General features: G+C 55.0%; 1 protein-coding gene across 3 annotated transcripts in view; it reads left to right on the plus strand.

The window, feature by feature from the left end:
• The window catches only part of PLEKHG4 (pleckstrin homology and RhoGEF domain containing G4), a 96,745-nt gene that overhangs the window by 41,975 nt on the left and 29,850 nt on the right, over window positions 1-24,920 (plus strand). For all 3 annotated transcript variants that reach the window (XM_075940575.1, XM_075940573.1, XM_075940574.1), the window contains exons 10-13: window positions 3,297-3,395; window positions 6,340-6,488; window positions 20,598-20,736; window positions 22,547-22,669. In XM_075940575.1, the coding sequence (XP_075796690.1) occupies window positions 3,297-3,395; window positions 6,340-6,488; window positions 20,598-20,736; window positions 22,547-22,669 (510 nt within the window). The remainder of the gene's footprint in view (window positions 1-3,296; window positions 3,396-6,339; window positions 6,489-20,597; window positions 20,737-22,546; window positions 22,670-24,920) is intronic.

Genomic DNA, 24,920 nt, shown 5'->3' on the forward strand with positions numbered 1-24,920 from the left:
TAACAGCCACTAGTCCTGGCCCTCAGTGTTCTGTGCTGTTATTTAGCTCTAATGCACCCTTTCCTCAGAGGTCAGGTTTTCTAACCCTTTTCTCATTTTTGTTACTCTCTTCTGGACTTTCTCCAGTTTGGATACAGCTTTCTTTGAGTGTGGGGCCCACAATTGATGACAGTGCTTCATTTGAGGCCTGACCAGTACCAATTAGAGCGTTACAATTACCTCCCGTGTCTTACATACAACACTCCTCTTAATGCCTCCCAGAATATTAACCTTTTTTGTTTGCAATTGCATACTGAATTTCTGAGCCCCTGTAAGCGCCAAGACCTTCACAGCAGCTCTACCACTTAGCCACTTATTCCGTCCTTTATAGCTGTGCATTTCCTGAGTGCAGAACGCTGCACTTGCCTTTATTGAATTCCATCCTGTTGCTGTCCTCTAACATGTCAAGGTTATTCTGAAGTCTAACGCCGCCCTCCCAAGTTCTTGCAACCCCTCCCATCCTCTGCAGATTGTATAAGCATGCTCTCCACTCCATTATCCCAGCCATCAGTGAAAATATTGAATAGTTCCAGCACAGAGCCCTGGAGTAAGATTCCCTCTCTCAGTCTGAGAGTGAGACATTGATAACTACTCTTTGAGTGTCTACAGACTTTATCGGTCATGTTCCCACGGTGTGGTCATTTCTTGTAGAGCGCATTTCCCTAGTTTCACTGTCAAAATGTCACGTAGGACTATGTCAAAACCCTTATGAAAATATTAAATAGCTCCACCCTCTTGATTTTTAACAATTATTAGCTCTCCTTCCCTGCGACAGAGAGGGCCTTTGCTTTGCTTTGTACTTATCTTGCCTCTAATGTATCTAATGAACCGTTTCTTGCTGCCTTTTATTTCCCTTGCTAAAGGAAACTCGTGTTGTGCCTTTCCGAGTTTGCCCCTTCATGTTTGTGTTATTATCTTGTGCTTCTCTTCAGTAGAGAAAAGTCCATTTCCACTTTTGTAGAATTTCTTTTTGATTTTCAGGTCATTAAAGAATTTTTGATGGAGTCATATTGGACTCTGCCTATTCCTCCTATCTTTCTTTCCCCTCCAGATAGCTTGCCATTGTGCTTTTGCTATTGTCACCTTGGGAAATTTCTAACTCTCCTCAACTTTCTCTCTCAGATTTTCTTCCCATAGGACTTTCTTTCCAGATCTTTATGTTTGTTAAAGCCTTTTTTAGTCCATTTTCTTTATTCTGCTGCTTTAACTCCTCCCTTTCCTTAGAATCGATTATTTCATGATCACTTTCATTCAAATTGTCTTCTACCTTCAGATTCACAACCAGTTCTTCTCTGTGAGAAATACATCCAATATGGCTGTCTCCCTTCCTACCTCCTTTTTTTTCTTCACTCAGCGCATAGTCAACCCGTAGAACTCCTGGCCGGAGGATGTGGTGAAAGGTGGGACTTTGACAGGGTTAAAAAAAAAAAGCTAGATAGATTAATGGAGATTAGCTCCATCAATGGCTATTAGCCAGGCTAGGTAGGAATGGTGTCCCTAACCTCTGTGTGTCTGGAAATGGGCGACAGGAGACGGACCATGTGAGGATTACCAGTTGTGTTCCCTCCCTCTGGGGCATCTTGCAATGGCCACTGTGGGCAGACAGGATACTGGGCTGGATGGACTTTTGGTCGGACCCAGTCTGGCTGTTCTTATGTTCTCCTCCACTTTCTGAAACACAAAGTTGTCCCCAGTACATTCCAGGAACTAGTGGGGAGGTGATGCGGTGAGGAGCGGCGAGGGAAATACCTGGAAATAAAATGAAAGAATCCGGGGAAGAACATTGGAGTCTGGGGCCATCTTTTGTTCCACATTTCTTGCATTTGAAAGTCAATAGCTTTCCCAAGGCTGTAGCTGAGAGCGAGGCTCACACCGGACGATCTGACAGTACAGCTGCTAACCGACGCACTGAAAGTGACCGTGACCCAAGTGATACATATCTGTAGCTCTGCAATCACATGACCAGCTCTATTTATTTAACATCTCTGATGAGCTCACCAGCATCCTGCTCAGGAATCTGTCTCCAACTGGAGCTGCTCACAACATCCCCAACCTGAGGGCAGCTTCAAACAGCCCCTATTTAAAAAAAAAAAAAAAGAGAGAGAGAGAGAGAGAGAGAGAGAGAGAGAGAGAGAGAACCTGCTTGCGATTGTGGAATTTGCCCCCAAATTATCGACAGACAATGAGAGTATTCAGATCTAACTAAGAGCTAATGTACGGAAGTTTTAAATGTGCATTCAAATGTCTCTGTCGCCCCAAGGTCCACACGCCAGAAAGGGAGGCAGTTTGGCTCTCTACGCAGCAGGACGGGGGAACAGCATTCCTTCTGGGGAAACAATGCTGAGCTCAAAAAATGTTACAAAATCCCTTTTCTCAGAGGAGCATGGCGCCAAGGCAGTCCACACTGGCATGGTTAATTAGGGGGTGCTGGACTGGCTATGGGATGACCCGTCTCCATTCATGGTTTGGCCACAAGCAGCCATTCCACCCTCAGGAAATGAAAACCTTAATACCCCACTTGTAGGCAGCGGGGCTGTAGCCATGCTGGTCCGAGGACATTCGAAGGACAAGGCGGGGGAGGTGGGATCTTCTGTTGGACCAACTTCTGCTGGTGAGAGAGAGATGCGTTCCGGCTCCTCAGCTCTGGCCTGGAGCGATTACCTAACCCCCGGTCTCTCTTCACGCTCTCACAGGCCCCATTCAGAGACCCCCGGCTGTAAGGGAACCCAGCCCTCTGGAGCTCTGGGTGGAACTCAACCACTGCCCCAGCCTTCGGGGTCCAGACCCCGTGTCTGTCACCCCACACCGAATAACCCACTGTCCAGCTGACCCTTCCGACTCCCACCCGGCTTAACTCACCCAAGGGGGGAGCCTGCTGGGTTCCAGGAAGCATGAGGCAGCTCGCGCAGAGAGACTGCTCTGGGGAGACTAATGCCGAGGGCGATACAGACCACACACCGCACAGCAGCCCTGGCGCGCTGGTGGGGCTCAGGAAAGGCAGCAGGGCCCCGCTCCATGAGGATTGTCCGTGTTGGGTGCTTCCAGCCCAGTTTCCCAACCATTTTCACAAGAGCAACTCGGTGGTATTAACCAGAATTCGTAAGTTTCAGAGCCCAGGCCTCATCAGCACCCTGCTATCGACCCACTCTCGATTTCCACCCACAGCTCTCTCCCAAGCCCTGCGAGCTGCTGTTTCTCTTCTGCCCTGTCGCAAACCGGGCTGACCGTAACCTCTGCCGTGTTCCTCTCCCCTTCAGAAACTGGAGCATTTGCTGCAAGGCTGTCAGGGTGCTTGTGCTTTCCTTCAGGAAGCCATTCAGAGAGTGGAGTCCTGCCGGTTGCCAGAAAGAGCTGAGGTAAGCGTTGCCTTCCAGTGCCAGGCAAAGGCAAAGCCCCGGGTGTTCAACGGGATCTGCCTGGCTCAAACGTTAATGCTGCAAAGGCAGCTCTTGCTAAATGCTGCATGTGTCATTTGCTTCATTTTATTTATTTACTTTTTTAAATGCTCAGAGGGTCAGTAAATTAGACGTGGAGGGGAGCATTTTAATCTACCTGGACACTCAATCATGGATTTAAAAGTAGCCATTCTTCTACAGAGGCATTTCACTAACAAATTAGAGAAAGAGCCCGCAGAACTGGAATTCATCTTCAGATTTGATGCTGTTACCCGGGGCTTGAATAAAGACATCAACTGGTTAATGCACTACAAAGCCAATTTCCCCTACCTTTGACGTGCACATTTTCATATCGAAAGCTGTGAATGGGACACATTCACTTAATTAGCCCACTTAATTAGCCTCATTAATATGGGTCCTACAATTGCTTGTGCTGTTATATATACCTTGGAGTCTGTTATTTTCACTCCAGCTCACCGGATGAAGTGGGTTTTACCCGTGAAAGCTGATGACCCAATATTGTTTTTAGTCTCTGAGGTGCCCCAGGACTGCTAGCTGTTAGGAAACTAGAGAGAGTAAATTAGAAAGATCCTAAAGTTCAGTTAGTGGGGTCTGAGTGGCTCAGTGGTTGTGAGGATTGAGACGCTGGGGCCTTATATCTGAAGCAGAGAGCAAATAGATTAAAAAGAGCAATTACATTTACTATCCAAGTCAAGTCAGTCTGCAATAGGTCAGCTCTCTGCACCTTGGGCCGTATCCAAGGGCCCTCCCCCTCTGGCGCAGAGCTGGCTATCGGAATGTTTGTTCTGGGGCTCCGATTTCAAGAGAACAAGGAGGAAAGAAAAGACCCGGGCGAGCCTTGGAGCACATTCACCTGTTGCGAAAAGGCAGCGTGCAAAGGGCTAACGTCCTGCACGCTGCCGGGAGGGACAGGGAGAGGGGAAGCCCCCCAGTGAAGCACTTTCTAGTCCCCCCTGGATGCACTTTTTCTTAAAAGCTCAGCCTTGTTGTGCTTTCCCAGCCCGGTCAGCAGGCGCGTGGTGCGAGGCCCAGCGCGGCGGAAGGTGGAGGGAGTTACACCAGTTGATGTAAACCCGAATGTGATTGGCCGCCCGGCCAGTGCTGGGGAGGCGTGCGTGGCTTCGGTGTGTGAGGAGGCGCCAGGGTGGTTTGCCTAGCTGGCAAGGGGAGACACATGGGAGTAAAACGACTCTTTGATGACCATCTTCATGTCCCAAGAGCACCCGGGTTTGCTTGCCAAAACAAGTGCTGCCATTGTTAGAAACCCCTGAGGGGAGGGCCCGGTTCTCCGGGGGTGTCATCAGATGGGTCTTTCTGAAGAGCCGGCTGCCAGAGCAGAGGAAATGAGTGAACTGATGAGATATTGATTTTGGTGGGGAAGAAAGCAGTGCCGTACAGCCCGCAGCCTTTCCAGTCTGCGAGAGAAGGGGCTGGAGGGGCGGGGGGCGGAGGGGGATAAGATAAAAGGAAGGAAAGGAGAACAGGACAGATTGTTCTCTCTGCAGTTGCCATTAAATAGCTTAAAAACTCAATTAACCATGCCAGTCAACGGGGAGCTGGTTGTGAGGGGAGATTAGGCCTAGAAGGCAAATGTGAAACAAAGACCCTTTAATTAACATCTCTGCGCCTGTCACTTCCTCTCAAGATTTACTGTCAGGGCGGTTGTCATCTAAAACGATACAGTCCGGCCTCCAGGACAGCCGTTTCCAAGCGGGGTTGGAGGCTGTTAAAATGTACACGATGAACACATCTCCCCTTTCTCGCCCGTGGAGTAACCCGGAAGCCGTCCGGCTCTGCCACGCTAGCTTTCTCTTCCCAAACCCGACATATACCGTGACGGGATGCATGAGTGGGCCGTGGGGTGTGCTTGTGGGCCCTGTGCTTCTCAGCCTCAGGGGCTCGCTGGGACCCTCCACGCAGCCAGGGGTCCCAGGGACAGACTCTGTAGTGGTGTGGGGGGGGGGACCTGGGCCCGCCCGCTACTCTGGGTTCCGGCCCAGGGACCCTCAGGCAGCGGCAACAGGCAGGTTTTGTTCTACTCCCCGCCTGGCAACTACTTCCCTGGGCCACTTGCCCAAACAGTCCCTCCCAGGACCTTCCCTGGTACCTGAGCAGCCTGTCCTGCTCCTCCAGGGCACGCTGCCTGACTCGCAGACCCCAGCTCTCACCCAGACTCCTCTCCCTGTCCACGCTTGGTGGCCTTCCCGCCTCCAAACTCCTCGCGCGCTCCTCGCCGACAGAAGAGGAGCCCTTTGAAACCAGTCTCAACTGGTTCTTGATTGGCCCCAGGTGTTAATTAGCCCGACTCCCTTGGCTCTGGAAGGCTCCTAATTGGCTGCAGGTGTCCCAACTGGCCAGGTTCTCCAGACTGCTTCTGGAAAGTTCCTGCCAGTTCTAGGCCAGCCCCTGCCAGTTTACCCAGGGAACAGAGACCTGCTTAGTCTCGGGCTCACACACCTCCTGGGAGCCCTCTCCCGTAGCCCTATGGTTTCTGTCCTCCAGCAGAGAGTGGGAGAGAGGCTGGGCCAGATCCTTCCTCCTGCATACCCCCCCCACCCTGTGCCATCGGAGAGAAACCTGTAGCCAGCACTTGGGGTGCAGTGCGGCCCGGGGGCCGTCATGCGATGGCGGTGGGGCTCACCGTGAGGATGAACTGGAAGGCTTCTATTTCCAGGGGCAAATCCATCGAACAAACTCCGAGCAAAACTCTTCCGTTGTCCCTGGCGACCTCCCCGAGAGAGCAGCGGGAACCGAATTCCCCCTCTCGCTGCAGAGGGGAGGTTGGTTAGTGCAGCGTTGGGACGTCCCATTGGGACGGGGGGGTGTTCTGTGACCCGCGCCTGCCGGTCCCTCACTGCGTGTGCCTGGCTGTGTCAATCCACAGGAGGCCGGCGTTCTCTTGAGCAGCTACAGGCAACTGATGAAGAGCGTCCTCGAGGACGCACGGCTGGCGAAACTGCAGCTGGAGGGCGGCGCTCTTCTGGCCAGGCTGAGGAAGGAGGAGTCGTGTGTTACTTTCACTGAGGACTACAGGTGAGTCTGCGGGAGGACGCATGGCGACTGAGGAAAGATTACAAGCCAAAGGTGCCCGGGCCACAGCCGCTCCCCGCTTCGACGGGGGACAGCAGCAGAAATTCAGAGGGGGAGGAATATGCTTTTCCTCTGTTTTTTTCACACGCCCAGAACTATTTAAAAATCCCACGACCTTGCAGGGCAGAGCCCTCCGGATAGCACTCAGCTCTGTTTTTAAAGCAGACCCATTGCTGGGCAGGGTCAGGGATGCCCCTGCCCTGAGTTGATGCTTGGATTTCATAAGCATGCCTCGCATTTCTGACAGAATCGTCTCGTGTGGTGATGCCAGCTGTGTTTTACGTGGCACGTTCATGTGGCTTCCAATCTAACAAACAGCCCTTTCACAGACACGAAGTGGTCTTGTGGCACTTTACGGCACGTCTACCCTGCAGGGCTACAGTCAAATTAAGCTACACAGCTTCAGCCATGTCAATTGCGTAGCTGAAGTCGAAATAGCTTACCTCGGCTTTGGTGCTGTCGACACGGAGGAGCACTCCTCCTCCGACTTCCCTTACTCCTCGTACAATGAGGGTTACAGGAGTCGGAGTAAGATGTCCTCCAGCTCGACACTATGTCGAAATAACAGCGTGCTGTGTAAATGCGGACTGTGTAGACATAGCCTAAGGTGCCAGTTGTTTTTAAAATTACAGGCTAACATGGTGACCTCTCTGAGTCTTTCAGAGAGAGTCTGTGGCCTGTATTTTCTGATGCATTGAGATCTGTCTGCGGTTAGCCCCCAGAAAAGATGTGCGCATTGACCAGTCAGTTTGTGGTGCAAACAGCAGTGGTTGGGGTTCTCTCCGATTTGCACTTGCTATAAAGAGGCGACCCCCTCTTGGCACCGCATGGAAATATATGATATGGTTTGCTGTAGGTTGTACTTCCTTGGTCTGGCATCCTCAGGCCCAGACTGATCCCAAACCGTTAAGTCCATTTGTCTGCAGTGTCTGGCTTGCATCCATTTCCGTATTTGCCCATCCTGTATTATCCAGGTTTATTGAGGGTTTGGAGAATTTCTACCCCCAGACTAGAGACCCACCCCAGCCTGGGATGCCAACCTGGTACTCAATTTCCTTATGAAACGTCTATTCAAACCTTCAGCCACCTCTTCTCTACTCCGTGGAGCTATGAAAATGGCCTTTTTAGTAGTCAGCGTGTCGGCCGGTCAGTGAGACGATGGCAGATCCCTCTACCCTGTTCTGTGTTTTTCAAGGGTAAGGTTTCTTTACACCCACACCCTAAATGATTCTCTCAGAGTTCTGCCTTTATCGGTCTGTTCATCTACCGGTGGTTTCCCGAAAGACACACAAGTCTTGTTTCCATGCTCTCGAAGGTAGAAGGTTGCCGGCCTTCTACTTAGATAGGGCCAAGCAATTCTGAAGGTCACCCAGGTTGTTGCTCTCTTTCCCAGCTGGATGCCAGGGATCCATGACTTCTGCTCAGAGATTCCTGGTAGTCTGTCGGTGAGATGTGGCAGGATGTGGCTCTGTGACATATGGACACATAGGGGCAGAATCACTCTTGTGCACATGCTTAGCTTTGGTGTTTCCTGAAGAAGCAATGGGCTTAAACTGCAGCAGGGGAGGTTTAGGTTGGATATTAGGAAACTTCCTGCCTGTCCGGGTGGCTAAACACTGGAAGAAGTTGCCTAGGGAGGTTGTGGAATCTCCATCTCTGGAGATATTGAAGAGCAGGTTGGACAGACACCGGTCAGGGATGGTCTAGACGGTGCTTGGTCCTGCCGTGAGGGCAGGGGACTGGACTTGATGACCTCGCGAGGTCCCTTCCCTACTTCTAGCATTCTATGATTCTGTGACTTTTAGGTATGGATTGTGCAGTTTATCAGCCATTAGACAACTTTTCTATTGAAAAGGCCTTGTAGTCTCATTTTCTACAAAAGAGTTAAAGCGCAGTTGTACATTTTGCTCTAGCGTTCCCCTGCCAATGTTTTGTCACTTGAGTCACGCTTTCCTGTTATTTCAAATGCTGCTCTGTCTCCTGATGCTGTGGGGAAGCCCGACATACACCGGGGCATGGGAGTTGCTGGGATGGCCTGGACGGGGCAACTTATACACAAGGTGTGGTCAGAGGCACAAAATAATCAAACCAAAATGGGAGGAAATGAGAGATTTCTCCCATCCGTCCTGGGGAACACCAGCACTTGTATTCATTGCACTAAAGCAGTTCGGGTTTTTCGTTAACTGTGCCACTTTTAGAACGTCCATCGATAAGGCATAGGCAAGACTGATATCGTTTGCCGTCTTTCTCATTTGTGTGCCATGACGGGCGACAGGCCAGCTCCGTCCTTGTCTGGTGCCTGTACTGAACCGCGCTAAGCCAAACTAGACAGGATAACCCCGGGACACTTGCTGGCTCTGAGCACTTAATTCCGCTTGCTAGTTCGTGGCTCGGTGTGACAGAAAATTCAAGTCATAAAGTGGGAATACGGAGCAAAACAAACCCAGTGGAAACAGTTTAATTCATGCCTTCTTTCAGTAGAGTGACCTGTGCTCTAAAATATGCAGGAACCCACACAGGTGGCTGTGACGGACCGGGCCGTGTCTGGGCACAGCTGAGGGCGTCCGCTCAGGGCGAATTGCTCAAATCCGGGGCTCCTTACAGCCCCCAGACTGGTGACCTCTCCAAACAGGCCACAAACCAGTCCCACAGAGCGCTTCAGCTGCCTGCCTGAAGCCTCACGAGCAAAACCCCTCAGACACTCCAGCAATATCCGTGCCCCAGATGGCCCCGGGCCTCATACACAGGTGGGGGGGTCTTAGAACCCAATCCCACCTACCCCGAACAAGTCCTGTCCGGTTCCAAGAAACCAGCCACAGATCCCTGGTCAATTTACCCTTTGGATCTTACCCTCAAATCACGCTGGGTCAATCCTTTAGCATCTAACAACTAAAGGTTTATTATTACAATAAAGAAAAGCATGAGAGGAAGGTTGTTAAAGGAATAGTATGTTACATGCACCGAATCTCCCAGTCCTCGATGCAGGCTCTAGCAGAGATGTTACAGCTGCTGGTTTAAAAGTTCTTGTTGCACATCCTAGCATCAGGATGGGTTCACAGGTCTTCCGGGCTCTTCGATCCCTGCAATGCTGCCTCTGGGATGAAGTGCTGAGCTGAGAACAAGATGGCGTTGACCACATGGCCTATTTATACTTCCTTCCTGGTCCCTTCTTGGTCGTAGCCGGTCACCTGGCCAGAGGCCAATCTCTGTGTTCCCTGCTGGCCGCTCTCAGGTGACAGCCCCCATTCTTTAGGTGTGTCCTGGGCCCATTGAGAGCCATTGTCCCACAGGGCCTCGCTAATTAGCATGTCCACAGGCCCGGCCCTGCCCAAGGCTCAACCACATGCAGGGAAATCTTCAGTATCCATACAAGTACAGGCTAATAATTGCACACACAGACATTATACAAACACATGAACAGCGTACATAGGATTAGCAGACAGTAAGCTTCTATTCAATACCTCACATGGCCCCCTTCTATACCATTTTTGGGACCAACACCCCCACCTATGGGTGCATCAGTGATCTGGCTGCTCCCCTCAAGATCCAGTAACGTGACAGTGGCCTGGGAAGGAAGCGGTCTTGTGCTCCTGGAGCGAGGTTTTATCCGACAAGCCCCTTTTGGCAATACAGAACTCGCTTCAGTCCTTCCCCGCCCTGCCCCATGCCCCACTCCCTTCCCTTCTCCCCTCCCCCTCTAGCATGCTCAGGTACCGTTCTGGGCCTTCCACGGCCCAGCGAGCAACCTCCCTGTGCGTGACGCCCAGGGACCTGACCCAGGGCATTGCGAGTCAGCGGCTTGTTCCACAAATCGACGGGGAGTCACTGCCAACGTTCCAGTGCTTGCTGGGATTCTAGGAGACCTGTAGAATCACAGAACGCTCGGGCTGGCAGAGATCTCGGGAGGCATGGAGTCCAGCCCCCTGCCCGAACAGGACCGATCACCCCGGCCAGGGCTTTGTCAAGCCGGGACTTAAACACCTCTAGGGATGGAGATTCCAGCACCTCCCTAGGGAGCCCAGCCCAGCGCTTCCCCCCCCCCCCTAGTAATAGAATCATGGGGTTGGAAGAGACCTCAGAAGGGGTAACTTAGAGCTAAATAAGAACATAACATAAGAACATAAGAACGGCCGTACGGGGTCAGACCAAAGGTCCATCTAGCCCAGTGTCCTGTCTACCGACAGTGGCCAGCGCCAGGTGCCCCAGAGAGGGTGGACCGAAGACAATGATCAAGTGATTTGTCTCCTGCCATCCCTCTCCAGCCTCTGACAAACAGAGGCCAAGGACACCATTTTATCCCCTGGCTAATAGCCTTTTATGGACCTAACCTCCATGAATTTATCTAGCTTCTCTTTAAACTCTATTATAGTCCTAGACCTCACAGCCTCCTCTGGCAAGGAGTTCCACAGGTTGACTACATGCTGTAGTCATAACAGCACAGGACACTGAGAGCCAGGACTGGTGTCTGTAAACAAAGTTTATGGGGCTGCAGGAAACCTAGCCACACCCATGCTAAGTCAAATCATTCTGGACCACGGAAGTTGCCAGAGCAGAGAGTGCTGGGCTAGAGAGATTCTGCCTGTAGCAGCATAAAGCTACGGACTCTGCCTGCTATGGCGGACGCTGCTACTGCCTGTGGAATTACCCTGAGCCATTTTGAATAGTAAGTGAACTCTTCTGGCAGGTAAGCGATGTGTATTTAAGAGGCGGGTCATTGTGCATACCAGCTCACACCGCAGGGCAATTTCACTGCAACTTGAGGCTTGGTAAATACTCCAAGGCCCAGCCTAGCTCAGAGGGGGGGGGGGGGGGGAGGAGTTAGAAACCTGCTTTGTAGACTCTCAAGTGCCGAAAAACCAGCTGAGGTGAGGCAGCATCATTGGGAGCTGTGTTGGCTACACCGGTGGCCTCATCGTGCTGCGTGTGAAATATTGACGCTTAACATGCCCTGTCAGTTGGCCCTGCATGTTTCTTGCAATGGCATCAGAGCATTGGCAGGCGGTGGTGTTTGGCGTGGGTGCCGGGCTGGTCCCCAGCCATGATTCTATGTATGTCTGTGGCTGCAGGAAGTAGAGGGGTCTGCTGTGGTGCGTGTGGGGTTGCATTTTGCAGTTTCCAAGGCCAGCGTGTAAGATGCTCCTAAGGCCTTTTGAGGGACAATTTTCTGCTTCTGCAACAGTCTCTCTAACTGTTCTGCACGCTGAGCGGGCTACAGACGATGTCCCGGAAACACCCCTGGATAATATACCCGTGCCCACAAGGCCGTAAGGGTCATCTTTATTGACCACGACTTGCTGTTATGTTGTATGCTCTGTCGTGGTAGCCGCGTGGGTCCCAGGAGAGTAGAGACCAGGTGGGTGAGGCAGTAACTTTTAGTGGAGCAACCCGAGGAAGAGCGCTGTGGAGCTCGAGAGCTGCTCTCTCTCCCCAGCGGAAGCTGTCCGATGGAGGAGATCACCTCACCCCCCTTGGCTCCCGTTCTCCTGCTGGAGATGTCTCTTGTCTGTCTTCAAGCACTGATGGATGGTGCGTCTAGACCCAAGATGTGGTTTCAAAATTCACCGTCTCACTCCTAAAATGGGTAACTTCTGCTGCTTTTCTTTTTTTCCCTCCCACCCCCGGCAGCTATGCTCGGCGTTCAGTTCAGCCTGGAAACGGACGTCTGCTATGAACCACACAATACTTCATTTGTCCATGACCGGCCATGGGGAGATTAGCTGCTCCCCACCCCGAACTCCAAGTGCCTTTCCCACACGAACCCTAGCCCTAGGGTGGGAAGCCCTAACCATAGGTGGGGAGCTACCCATTGGAGCCATAACCCTACCTACAAGTGCCCTATCCGCAGGAACCTAGCCCTAGGGGGCAGTCCTACCCGCAGGAGCCCTAACCCTAATTCCAAGTGCCCTATCTATAGGAACCCTAACCTTATGGCAGGGTGCCTTGCCGACAGGAACCCTAACTCGAGGTGGAGAACCCTGCCCATAGAACCTGAACCCGAACTCCAGTGTCCTGCCCATAAGAACCCAAACAGTAGGGAGGGAGCGGAAGCCTTAGGAGCCCTCTCACCAAGTGGCCGGCTCAGCAGAGAGGTGGTGTTCCCTTTCCACGTGATGTGGGTGTGACGGGGTCCGGCTTGGGGATCCATCCTTCCAAAATGTTGACCAATAGGAGGCGTGGGGTCGGGGGAAGCAACAAGACTTTGAGATCTGTAAGTTCTTCCAGGCAGTGAATGGTGTAAGGGGCTCAGTCAAGGGGAAGGGTGGCCGGTGATTTGACTGAAGTCCGTCAGCACTTACGAGGGGAGAAGATTTAAGACGGGAAGCTGAAGTCAGACACAGTCAGACCTCAGATGAGACTCGTTTTTTGGGGGGAGGTGTAACTACCCATGGACACTCACCAAGGCCATGTCCGCACTGCACGAAGATCGATGCTGCTGGTTCGAATTAGCAGGTCTCACAAAGATCCACTCAATCGAACTCAGAGGGTGCCCTGTCAGCGCCGGTCCTCCTGCTCCTCACGAGCAGGAAGGGAAGCCAATGGGAGGTTTGCTCCGTCGAAGTCCTGCTGGGTGGATGGCACAAAAACGTCTTGCAAAAATTCTCCAGAAGGCACTGCAGTGATGGGCGGCCCCCTGGGACACCTACCCATAGTGCACTGCACTTTGCACCAGCACAAACACGCAAGGTGAGTATGTGCAGCACCAGCGCAAGCAGCTAGATAAGCACACGCACGAGCAATAAACCAACGGTGACAATTTCACACCAACGTACTTTGCGTCCGCCAAAGTATCAAAGCTCGTTGTGTATACATGGCCACAGTCATTCTTCAAATCGGATTAAGGATTGGACTGTTATGCTTGCCGACTGATCACTTTTGGCCTTAGACTCTACGAAGAGGGGTCATGTCCTTCGTTCCCGCTAATCTTTTACATCCACGTGCAGATTTTTTTGGTCCATGTGCAGAATAAATGTTTGATGTGCACCAAGGCCTGTGCAAATGTGCACCACCAACTGAAACACAAAACCTAGCTGTGGGCGCTTTGCTGATCAGCTGGGCAGCTTGAGAATGTCTCCCGAGAGGCTGCACAAGCACCCAGCGTACAGGGAACACTTGGACTCGTGTCATATTTTGTCAGTTTCTCTTGAAAGTGTGCATTCTGATCTCTGCCTGGCAAGCAGGTGGTTGCTGTGTTTTCATCCCGTTGTGTGAGGGGTAGAGCAACACACAAAGACGCACCCAGAGACATTTCTGGCCAGACACATACCTTAGCTCTTGGCTGTTGTTTTCGGACAGTCCAACCTGTTCTTTGTGTTTACACGATGGCTTTAGCCTGCTGAAAAGCACTCTCACCACAGTTAAACAAACCCCATTACTCCGTACACAAAGGTGCGCACAGCCATCCTCCCACAGAGCACATTCAAAACGTGTGGTGGGACGGATGCGGTAGCAGCTCCCGAGCGTCTCAGAGACGGGCAGAAGAGTTGGAGGCTCTTTTAGGTAAGGTTTGGGTGCTTTGGAAAAGCAACTTTCTCCCCCGGGGCAAAATTCCAGAATTGCTGTAAATGGCAAAGGGCAGATCTGGCTGGCTTTACAGTGACAGGAAAGACTGGGGCATCCCGGCTGGTAGCCACGTTGGCCTTCCTCCTTAGACATGACATTGATTCAGCGTCAATGTTATCTGAGGAAGATAACACTGTTTGTTCAGTCTGTGCATCCTGCCCTATGTATGTTAGGAGCTTAGCTGCATGCTGCACATATTGGCTACGTCTAGACTGGCATGATTTTCCGCAAATGCTTTTAATGGAAATTCAAGCAGACAGTGTAGACAGCTGGCAAGTTTTTCCGCAAAAGCACTTGCTTTTGTAGAAAAACTTGCCATTCTAGATACAGCCCTTGACTTTATACAAATGTTATGGGGGGGAAACCCTCTGTGGTCCATGCTAGACACCAGCTCCACTACCTGGTTGCACCTGGCCCAGCCTGCTTCTTCCCACAGGCATTGCATCCTCGGGGGAACTAGTCTGATATTGGGATGGATTTAGTGCTATAGCCATGGTCATTGTATCTAGCCGGGGTGGGGAACCTACAGATCCAGCCCCTGCCTTGCTTTGGCCCGGCCTGCGGCGAGGCTTGGAGGGAGCCGATGCTGGTGCTCCAGCCCCACCGCAAGACTCTGAGGGTGTGTCTAGACTACAAGGTTTTGTCAATAAAAGTGGACTTTTGTCGACAAAACTATACCTGCATCTACACTGCTGCTGAGTTCTGTCGACATAACGTCGACAGAACTCAGCAGTTTTGGCGATGGCTGTAAACCTCATTCTACGAGGAATAACGCCTTTTCATAGAATCACAGAATCCTAGAATACTAGGACTGGAAGGGACCTCGAGAGGTCATCGAGTCCAGCCCCCCGCCCCCATGGCAGGACCAAATACTGTCTAGACCATCCCTGATAGACATTTATCTAACCTGCTCTTAAATATCTCCAGAGATGGAGATTCCACAACCTCCCTGGGCAATTTATTCCAGTTTAACTACCCTGACAGTTAGGAACTTTTTCCTAATGTCCAACCAGAGTTCTGTCGACAGAAGGCGTTATTGCATCTACACTGTCCTTTGCGTCTGTGACGTAGTGTGGGTACCTTGCTGGTTGCTACGCTGGGCAGTGGGTGACCTCCACTGGCTGCTGGCTTCAGAACGGCCCAGCAGGGCCGGGGATGAGTCATTATGCAAGGGGGCTTCGAACCTGTCTGACCAGTGATCTCCCAGGGAGCGGAACAATGGGAAGAAGGAGTGGAGCCCTGGCTGGAGGCAGGGCTGGAAGTGAGTTAGTTAGGTTTCTGGCTGGTATCATGGAGGAAGCAGCCTAGGCAATGGGCTGGGATTTAGGGGCCCAGGCTCCCCCATCTCAAGGGGGGCTGAGGCATCCTAGGCCTGCCCTGCAACCAGATTACATCTGTGCTGTGCTGCATCCTGGAGAAGCAATAAACTCCCTCTTTTCTACTGGCTGGTGGAGTCTGTCCGTGCCATTACGGGGGTGCAGGAGAGAGGAAAACCCCAGCGTGCTGTCACAGCGTCTACACTGTCATGTCGACAAAGCGGCTTGCTTTGTTGACAGAACTGGCTGTAGTCTAGACGCTCTTTGTCGACAGTATCTGTTGACAAAACTTCTGTCGACAAAAGCCTGTAGTCTAGACATACCCTGAGACTGGGCGGGAGCATGAGCGCCAGCTCGGCACCTCCTCCTGACTTTGGTTCAGCAGCCCCCGGCCAAAAAAAGGTTCCCCACTCCCGGCACGTAGTATAAAGTGTTGGAGTGTCTAGAAGAGGCCAGCGGCACGTGCAGAATTGGGGAACGTGCGTTAGAAATGAGAACGGTCTAGAGAGCTGGGTGCCGTGCTGAGTCTTTCAAGGGAGGAGACGTTCTGTCTGGGAGAACACAAACCAGCTGGGTAACACAATGATCCATGCAAATAATAGTTCCTCTGAAGGCAGAGCTCGGTACTGGGCTTCTCCTACGAGGCAGGGCTGGTCAAGTCACTTACCATCGTATTGTCCAGTTTTAGGCCACTACTACAGCTTCTTTTGTGGAGCTCACGGAGAGTTCAGAATCTGTCTGAGTCTGACCGTATGTATTACAGCCGCAAACGCTCTTTCCTTGGGCTGCCGTGTGCTGGTGGACCAGTCGGGGTTAGGTATTTGGCTGCGTGTGTGGGTTTTCCGCGTGATCTCCCAGCGCTGCCCCAGTTCTGTGCAGAGGGTCAGCACAGCAGATGTCCTGCAAACCCCTCAGTGACCACAAGATCCATTAAGGAACAAAGGCACCGAGCCAGGTTCATAGCACCTGGCAGACTCCACGCGGGTACTAAGACGTGTGCTCGTGACCATGGACACAGCGTAGGCAGTGGTGGGGCTTTCCTTTGCTCCCTCAGCCGGCCAGCAATGCTTCCCCTGAGACACATCTTTATACGGCAGTAGAGACAAGGTAGGTACACCCACCCCTCATCTGTGAGCTCAGTCTGTTCCCCTTGGTAGATAACCAGAATCACAGAACCAGAAGGCAGACTAAAGGCCATCAAGTCCAGTCCCCTGCCCTCAACCCTGACAGATGCCCTCACCCCCAGAATGATGTTTGCTTTTTCGGCAATGGCGTCACGCTGTTGATTCCTATTTAGCTTGTGCTCCCCTCTGGCCCCCAGATCCCTTTCTGCAGGACTCTTTGCTAGTCAGTCGCTTCCCGTTCTGTGTGAGACACGGATTGTTCCTTTTACTGGCCCAACTAAGACAAAGGCACTTGGATTGAATGATTGGCTTCAGTTTGTGAATCGTGGGGTGAGGGCAGTTTTATGGGGGGGGGGGGTGTAATCAAAAGATGTGAGCCGGAAAAGTTAGGCATGTGACTGCTCCCTTGTAGGGGAGGGGCATTAGAGCAGTGGAAGCGGGTGGAGGGGAATTACGGGGAGCAGGATAAATGGGGATGGATGGTAGGGAAGCTCAGAGAGGGGACATTCAGGCAAGGGAGGCATGACGCCCCCAGCTCTGCCGGTGCACCCCAACCCCCTGCACTCCCAGCTCTGCCAGTGCACCCAAACCCCCTGCACCCCCAGCTCTACTAATGCACCCCAACCCCCTGCACCTCCAGCTCTGCCAGTGCACCCCAACCCCCTGCACTCCCAACTCTACTAGTGCACCCCAATCCCCTGCGCCCCCAGCTCTACTAGTGCATCCCAACCCCCTGCACCCCCAGCTCTGCCAGTGCACCCCAACACCCTGCACTCCCAGCTCTACTAGTGCACCCCAACCCCCTGCACCTCCAGCTCTGCCAGTGCACCCCAACCCCCTGCACTCCCAACTCTACTAGTGCACCCCAATCCCCTGCGCCCCCAGCTCTACTAGTGCACCCCAACCCCCTGCACTCCCAGCTCTACTAGTGCACCCCAATCCCCTGCGCCCCCAGCTCTACTAGTGCACCCCAACCGCCTGCACTCCCAGCTCTACTAGTGCACCCCAATTCCCTGCACTCCCAGCTCTACTAGTGCACCCCAACCCCCTGCACTCCCAGCTCTACTAATGCACCCCAACCCCCTGCACCTCCAGTTCTGCCAGTGCACCCCAACCCCCGGCACTCCCAACTCTACTAGTGCACCCCAATCCCCTGCGCCCCCAGCTCTACTAGTGCACCCCAACCCCCTGCACTCCCAGCTCTACTAATGCACCCCAACCCCCTGCACCTCCAGTTCTGCCAGTGCACCCCAACCCCCTGCGCCCCCAGCTCTACTAGTGCACCCCAATCCCCTGCGCCCCCAGCTCTGCCAGTGCACCCCAATCCCCTGCACTCCCAGCTCTACTAGTGCACCCTAATCCCCTGAACCCCCAGCTCTACTAGTGCACCCCAACCCCCTGCACTCCCAGCTCTGCTGGTGCACCCCCACACTGCCTACCAACCCCCTGCATACTCCAAATCCCTCTCCTGCTACTTTTAGAAGTGGGCTGTCCGTCTGCTCTCCACTGAGGCCTGCAAACCAGGACCAGGGGAGAGCCAGGAAAGTAGGAGAGGCTTGTGGGAAAAGCAACAAGTGGTGGGTTATGCAGAGCTGGCTGCAGAAGTGAGGAGCCCAGAGCAGGAACCCACAGTGCAGGGCTGGCCTGGGTCCCCCTCCCAGATGCTGAGGGCAGGGCAGCTGGGTCGGGACTGGGCAGACGGCCTAGGATTGTGGGAGAAAGACTTTGATGCCCCCTGGAAGGGACCCCAGGGAGTGCCCTGGGTGGAGGGCTGCAGCTGCTTGGGGAGAGAGACAGGGCGTTGATCTTACAGAGCTAATCCCCAGAAGGGCCAGGAGCAGGCCCCGTGACCCTCCAGCTCCAGCTTTGGGAAAGGCGTCTGCAGCAACAAGGTCTAAAATTACCCTCCAGTTATACAACCGCTCGGGCCTGGAACCAGCAAACTGTTACGAGCTCTTGGCAGCTTTTCCACACAGCCGGTAATTGCCCGACGGGAGCAGGGCTCAGGGAACGAGGCGCTGACAGGCAGCCCCTCGGTTTTGTTCTAAATCGCATCGAATCTACAGGGTTGCCAGTGGAACGTGAACGCTTTGCCCTGGAAGGGGTGCCGGGAAGGGCCGACTGCCACGCTAACGTGGGCGGGGACACTGGGACTTACCGGGGCTGCGGCTCCGGAGGAGATTTCCCTGTGTTGTCAGACAGCCCCCTGCTTTCCACTGGGAGAGGTGCACAGGCCACTAGGAAGCCAATTAAAGCCTTTAGTCGCCGTTTTTTTTATTTTAACATGGTAGAAGCCCTCTTTTCTACAGCAGGTTAATCCAGAGAGTCATCCCCAATGTTCCCTCGAATCTTGCCATCCATGTGCGGAATAATTTGTGTATGTGCACGAAGGCATGTGCACCACCAGGAGAAACACAAATCCTAGCAGTGGGCACTCTGCTAATCAGCTGGCAGCATTTGAATGTCTCCTGAGCACCCAGCTTACAGGGAACCCTGGTGTTTTATTCGTTGCAGATGTTTTTAGAATCATAGAGGGTAGTGATGGGGGGAAAGGGTATTAGGGCCATCCTTTACAAGATATCACTTGAAGCATGCCCCCAGCGAGAATCCAGAAGTGATTAGACATTAGGCAGTGATTAGCATGAGCGCTGAGAGCATTTATGAGTGAGTTGAAAGGTAAAAATGAACTTGCACAGATGTTCTCCTTGTAATTATAGCAAACATTAAAATCCCAAGAAATTCAGAGTTCGGATTAAACTTAAAAGGAGCCCCAACATTTCTGAGAAAGCACTGTTTGAGGCACCCAAATAATCTTACCTCTGTCCAGTAGCAATGCTAATCTCCCATTTTTCCATCATTGATTCTTTGGGTACCGACTGGGAGAGCTGGAAGACAGCCGGCACGTAGTAATTAACGTGGCTGCAGTTGTGTATCTTGATTCGACCTTCCCCTTTAGTGGAGACCCGGCCTGAGTTTGTAGACAAAAGAAATGCAGGGGCTATCATTTACCTGGATTTCAGAAAGGTGTTTGATTCAGTTTCACATTTGTACCAAATCTAAATTTTGGGTCAAAAAGCTGAGCGCTCTGCGCAGGCTACGTGAGCTTTGGAACGTGGTTTGTACAGGACCCTGACCCCTTGGTAGGATCTCTCTGCCCGCACGGGGGTAGGATGCAGCGACATGGGCGCTGGAATGCTGGAAGTGTTCTCCAATATATACTGCGATGTACTTTGTTCTGATACGACAAGGAACGTCTGGAGATTGGGAGTACAGGCAGTCCCCGGGTTACATGGATCCGACTTACATCGGATCCCTACTTACAAACGGGGTGAGGCAACCCCGCACTAGCTGCTTCCCCCCAGCAGACTAGGGAGACGCGAAGCTAGCGCCCCCCCCAGCAGACCAGGGAGACGCGAAGCTAGCGCCCCCCCCAGCAGACCAGGGAGACGCGAAGCTAGCGCCCCCCCCCCCCCCAGCAGACCAGGGAGACGCGAAGCTAGCGCCCCCCCCCCCAGCAGACCAGGGAGACGCGAAGCTAGCGCCCCCCCCCCCAGCAGACCAGGGAGACGCGAAGCTAGCGCCCCCCCCCAGCAGACCAGGGAGACGCGAAGCTAGCGCCCCCCCCCCAGCAGACCAGGGAGACGCGAAGCTAGCGCCCCCCCCCCAGCAGACCAGGGAGACGCGAAGCTAGCGCCCCCCCCCCAGCAGACCAGGGAGACGCGAAGCTAGCGCCCCCCCCCCCAGCAGACCAGGGAGACGCGGAGCGGCTTTTCTCAGCAGACACCTCAGCTTGAGAATAAAGGACTGAGGGAAGTGAGGGGTGGGAGAATAAAACTGAGCTCTGGAGAAATGTTTGGCTAGAGTTTCCCCTGCAATATGTACTAGTTCCGACTTACATACAAATTCAACTTAAGAACAAACCTACAATCCCTATTTTGTACGTAACCCGGGGACTGCCTGTATGTCTCCGTGTGGCCCCTCCAAGCCACAGATACGTATGAGATGTCACTAGGCATGTGAAACACACTGGCTGGACTTGTGTTCCCTTTCAGAGATGCCTTGCATGCTGCCGCCACGCTGTACAGCCGAGCGGAGGAGGGGGTCCACCTCCTGGTGATGTTGTCAAACAAACGCATCGGGGAGCTGGAGCTCGTGATGGAATTCGAGGCCTTTGAAGACGGTTTTAGGGAGGTGAGCCCAGTTTGTCATGGTTGTAAGGATTAGCCGTGACTGCATGGCCCAGAAAGGTTGCTGGGTATTTCATCCCAGTTTACGTCAGGGTTTGAAGAAGGTGGCAGTAAAGTAACACAAAAAGCGTCCCGACGGGAAATGCCTTCTCATCACAAAAATACTCTGCAACCAACCTGGCATGGAGCCGTCTCTGCCCAGGAACGGTGAGGCTGACAGCCACCGTATGCCCCGGGGCAAGAGGTGGCGGGGGGCTGGCTTCACGCCCTGGAAGGGGCGGAGCTTTGTGGGTGAAGAGGCGGGGCTTTGGGCAGAAGGGGAGGGCCAGCCCTTTGCACTGCCCGCACTGAGGCACCGGGACTCCCCCCAGCCCTCAGAGCTCCACGGTGTGCCCGGTGTGGTGAGGCGTCCCAGCAGCCATTCAAAGGGGGGGAGCCAGGCCTCCAGCTGCCACATCCAGGCCACGTGAATCGCCGAGCCCTGGGACAGCTGCTCCCCCATTGGTGTGCCTGCTCAGGCAGAAGTGGGCCCCTCCGCTCACCCGGCATCCCTGGGCTGGGGAGACCTACAGACTTGGGGCCCGGTTCTCAGAGGCGCTGAGCACCAAGTCAGCGTGTGCTCTGCGTGCTCAGCACCTCGGCACGGGGCCTTTATTCCAGTTCGATCCCACGTAACCCCATTAGCGCCAGGGAGGGGGTCCCTGCCCCATGCTTGGCAAGTGAGGTTCAGGTTAGGGGGCCCCTGGTCAGGGCCTGGTTCCACCCTTGACTTGTGCCATACGGGTAACGACGCTTCGTTCCTGCGGGAAGTCAGATTAACCCCTTGCAGGGCCGAGGCCTCCTGCCAGGAGCACAGGTGCACGGGTGTAAGAACCGCCGTGTGTAACCGGTGAACTGGTGAGCACCCCCCACCTGCGGTGTGATGCTGGCAGGGGGCTGCTCCAACCACTCGTCCCGTTGCAGCCCGTTGACGTCCTCGGCTTCCCTCCCACTGACGAAGGCTCCCCCATCTCAGAGGAGGCTCCTTCTGCCCCTTGAGCAGAGCCCTTTCCGCCCTGGGGCAGATGGGGTCGGGGGGGGGGGTGCTCTTAGGGAGGCAGACGTACACCGACATGGTCCTGAACCAGGTGAGAGTGCCTGACTGTTCCCAAAGGGCGGAGCCCGGACCCAGGCAGCGATGAGGAGCTGCTAGGGATAAGCAGGGACACAGAGATTATATTGGGAGCTGTATTCAGTAGGGGTGTGAAAGGTTAACCAGGCTTCCCGGCTCCGGTTAACCCATGGAGGCCGGAGTAGGCCCCCCACCCACTCCCTCTTTAATCAGTTAACTAGTTAAACAATTTGTTTCACGGGTTAGCCAATTCAACAGGGATTTAACATCCTTAGTATTCAGGAAACAGAGAGCAGGTCTCCCGGGGCCCCAGACAGTCCCTGGGGGCGCTCCGTGGCTCTGCCGTTGCACCAAGCCCTTCCGCCAGACAGGAGCTGGAGGAGGGAGCAGGCGAGCAGGCAGCAAATGGAGCGTTGGGAGGTAGGCCCAGCGGGGAGCTGCAGCGCTTTCAGCCCACTGCGGTCGGCGCGGAAGCACAGACGAAGGCCCTGTGAGCACCTGCAGAGCGTAGGACTTACCCAGCGGCCCGCGGCGGAAAAGGCCCGTGCGTAAAGCAGTGGGGATCTGCGGAGAGGCCCCGATTCGGGACACTCTTCCCAGTGACGGAACGAGCAGCCTCGCCGGAGAAGCCCCCTGGGAGCCGGCCTCGCGCGGCAGCACCGACACACAGCGGGCACCACTTGCTTTCCTCTCTTTCTCCCAGGTCAGCACGTGGATCGAGGACGTTGGCAGGAAGCAGCTGAAGGAAATGACTGACCTGGACGATTCTTTGGAGCTGCTGCTTCAAGCCCAAAAGCAGTTCAGGGAATTCGATCTCGTGGCCAGTGTAAGTGACCTCGGACTGGAACGCGGCGGCGGAGAGTTTGTGGGGGAGGGGACACCCCTGCCTGCTGCAGTCACTGCCAGGTCTGCTGACTCTGTGCACCAGAGCAAACTCTACTGAAAGGAGAGGGAGGTCGGCGTTCACTGGGAACACCCCGCCACACCGACTCAAGGCACGTATGCCTTAACCAGACGTCTGCTCTACAGGGCACCGGGCAGCACCCTTTGCCTCGGTTTCCCACCAGAAAGTCCACCGAGCAATGGCCCTTCAGAATGCCGCTCACAGTGGGGAGTTGGCGGTCAGCAAAGGCCCGGAGTCAGCAGGGCCGACAGCCACCAAGGATCTGGGGGCGAGGTGCGGGGGCCGGCTCCATGTCCTCGGAAGGGGCGGGGCTGAGGGCAGAAGGGGCGGGGCCTAGGGTAGTCAGCCCCTAGTGCTGCCCAGACCACGGTGCGCTTCCTCCCCCAGCCTTCAGACACACACGGAGGGGTGCTCCGGTGGCAATGCAAAGGGGCCCAGGGCTTGTTAAGCAGAGTCCTCTCTACCAGCAAGGCCCCCTGCCCCTCTGACTTTCCCTGGGGTGTGACTTAGTGTAGCTGTGGGGTTCAGATCGGGTGCCCCCTCAATCCTGGCTAAGATTTAGTCCTGGATACTTTAGTGAACGGCACAGACAGGTCACAGGCAGCAAAGAAAATTCCCGGGAACCCAGGACCTGGCCCTGACTTTTACTCCGAATATCCATGGCAAATGGGAAGCTACTGGGCAGCTGCAAGGGTCAGCCGGCCGCTCCAGGGGCTCCTGTGAGCCACGGGGCTCGGCTCTCCAGGGTCCTCTCCCTCAGCTTGGAGCCACAGAGTTCTCCCGCCGCCTGCAGCGGCCAGGAACTGTGAGGTCCCTGCCACCTGGGTCAGCTGGGAGCTGCGGTTCCCCTGCTGTTCATGGCAGCTTGGAGTTTGGGGCACCCCACGGCTCTGGGCCGCTGCTGGCGGCACGGGGACCCCACGGCTCTGGGCCGCTGCTGGAGGCACGGGGACCCCACGGCTCTGGACCGCTGCTGGAGGCACGGGGACCCCACGGCTCCGGGCTGCTGCTGGCGGCACGGGGACCCCACGGAGGCACGGGGACCCCACGGCTCCGGGCTGCTGCTGGAGGCACGGGGACCCCACGGAGGCACGGGGACCCCACGGCTCTGGGCCGCTGCTGGAGGCACGGGGACCCCACGGCTCCGAGCCACTGCTGGAGGCACGGGGACCCCACGGCTCCGGGCTGCTGCTGGAGGCACAGTGACCCCACGGCTCCGGGCTGCTGCTGGAGGCACGGGGACCCCACGGCTCCGGGCTGCTGCTGGAGGCACGGGGACCCCATGGCTCCGGGCTGCTGCTGGAGGCACGGGGACCCCACGGCTCCGGGCTGCTGCTGGAGGCACGGTGACCCCACGGCTCCGGGCTGCTGCTGGAGGCACGGTGACCCCACGGCTCCGGGCTGCTGCTGGAGGCACGGGGACCCCACGGCTCCAGGCTGCTGCTGGAGGCACGGTGACCCCACGGCTCCGGGCTGCTGCTGGAGGCACGGTGACCCCACGGCTCCGGGCTGCTGCTGGAGGCACGGGGACCCCACGGCTCCGGGCTGCTGCTGGAGGCACGGGGACCCCACGGCTCCGGGCTGCTGCCGGCTGACAGCACAGAGGTCTTGGGAAGTCCGGGATTCTGTGACTTGGGCAGCCTCCGGGACACAAGCGTAGCCTTGGTGACTGGTGCAGTCCTGCTCCCGGCGTTGAACCCTGAAGTGCTGGGTCGCTCTGGAAGCTGCCCCCGCCGAGCCCTTTGCCAAGCAGCTCCGTCTGGGGCGCCCGTCGGAGTTTGCTCCCAGACAGCCGCTGAAGCCTTTTCATCGCTGGGTGGCAGGCGAGGGTCGTTCGGTCCCTGCTTCTGTGTCTCTCCCCGCCCCTGCCAGCTGCCTCCGCAGGCCGGGCCACCCAGGAGGGAGTTTGGGAGGCAGACTCGGCTCAGTGGAGCCGCCACGTGGCCGTGCCCGGGACGGGAGTGTTGAGCCACGTGGCAAGGGTGTGCGATGGCTGTTTCTGAACTCCCTTTAGAGCCGGAAACGCTTCCTGAGGCCTGGGCAGCCAGTTCTCGTGCAGGCCTTTTGGGCTATAGTGACCGCGTTGCTGCATCGAAGCTCAGCGCTGTCCGGCCACAGGACGCTTTGGGGCGGCTGTCCCAGGCCCCGTGCTTTGGGGGTCCCGTGGCAGCCA

This window comes from Pelodiscus sinensis, chromosome 12 (assembly GCF_049634645.1).
Source record: "Pelodiscus sinensis isolate JC-2024 chromosome 12, ASM4963464v1, whole genome shotgun sequence".
Taxonomy (NCBI): domain Eukaryota; kingdom Metazoa; phylum Chordata; order Testudines; family Trionychidae; genus Pelodiscus; species Pelodiscus sinensis.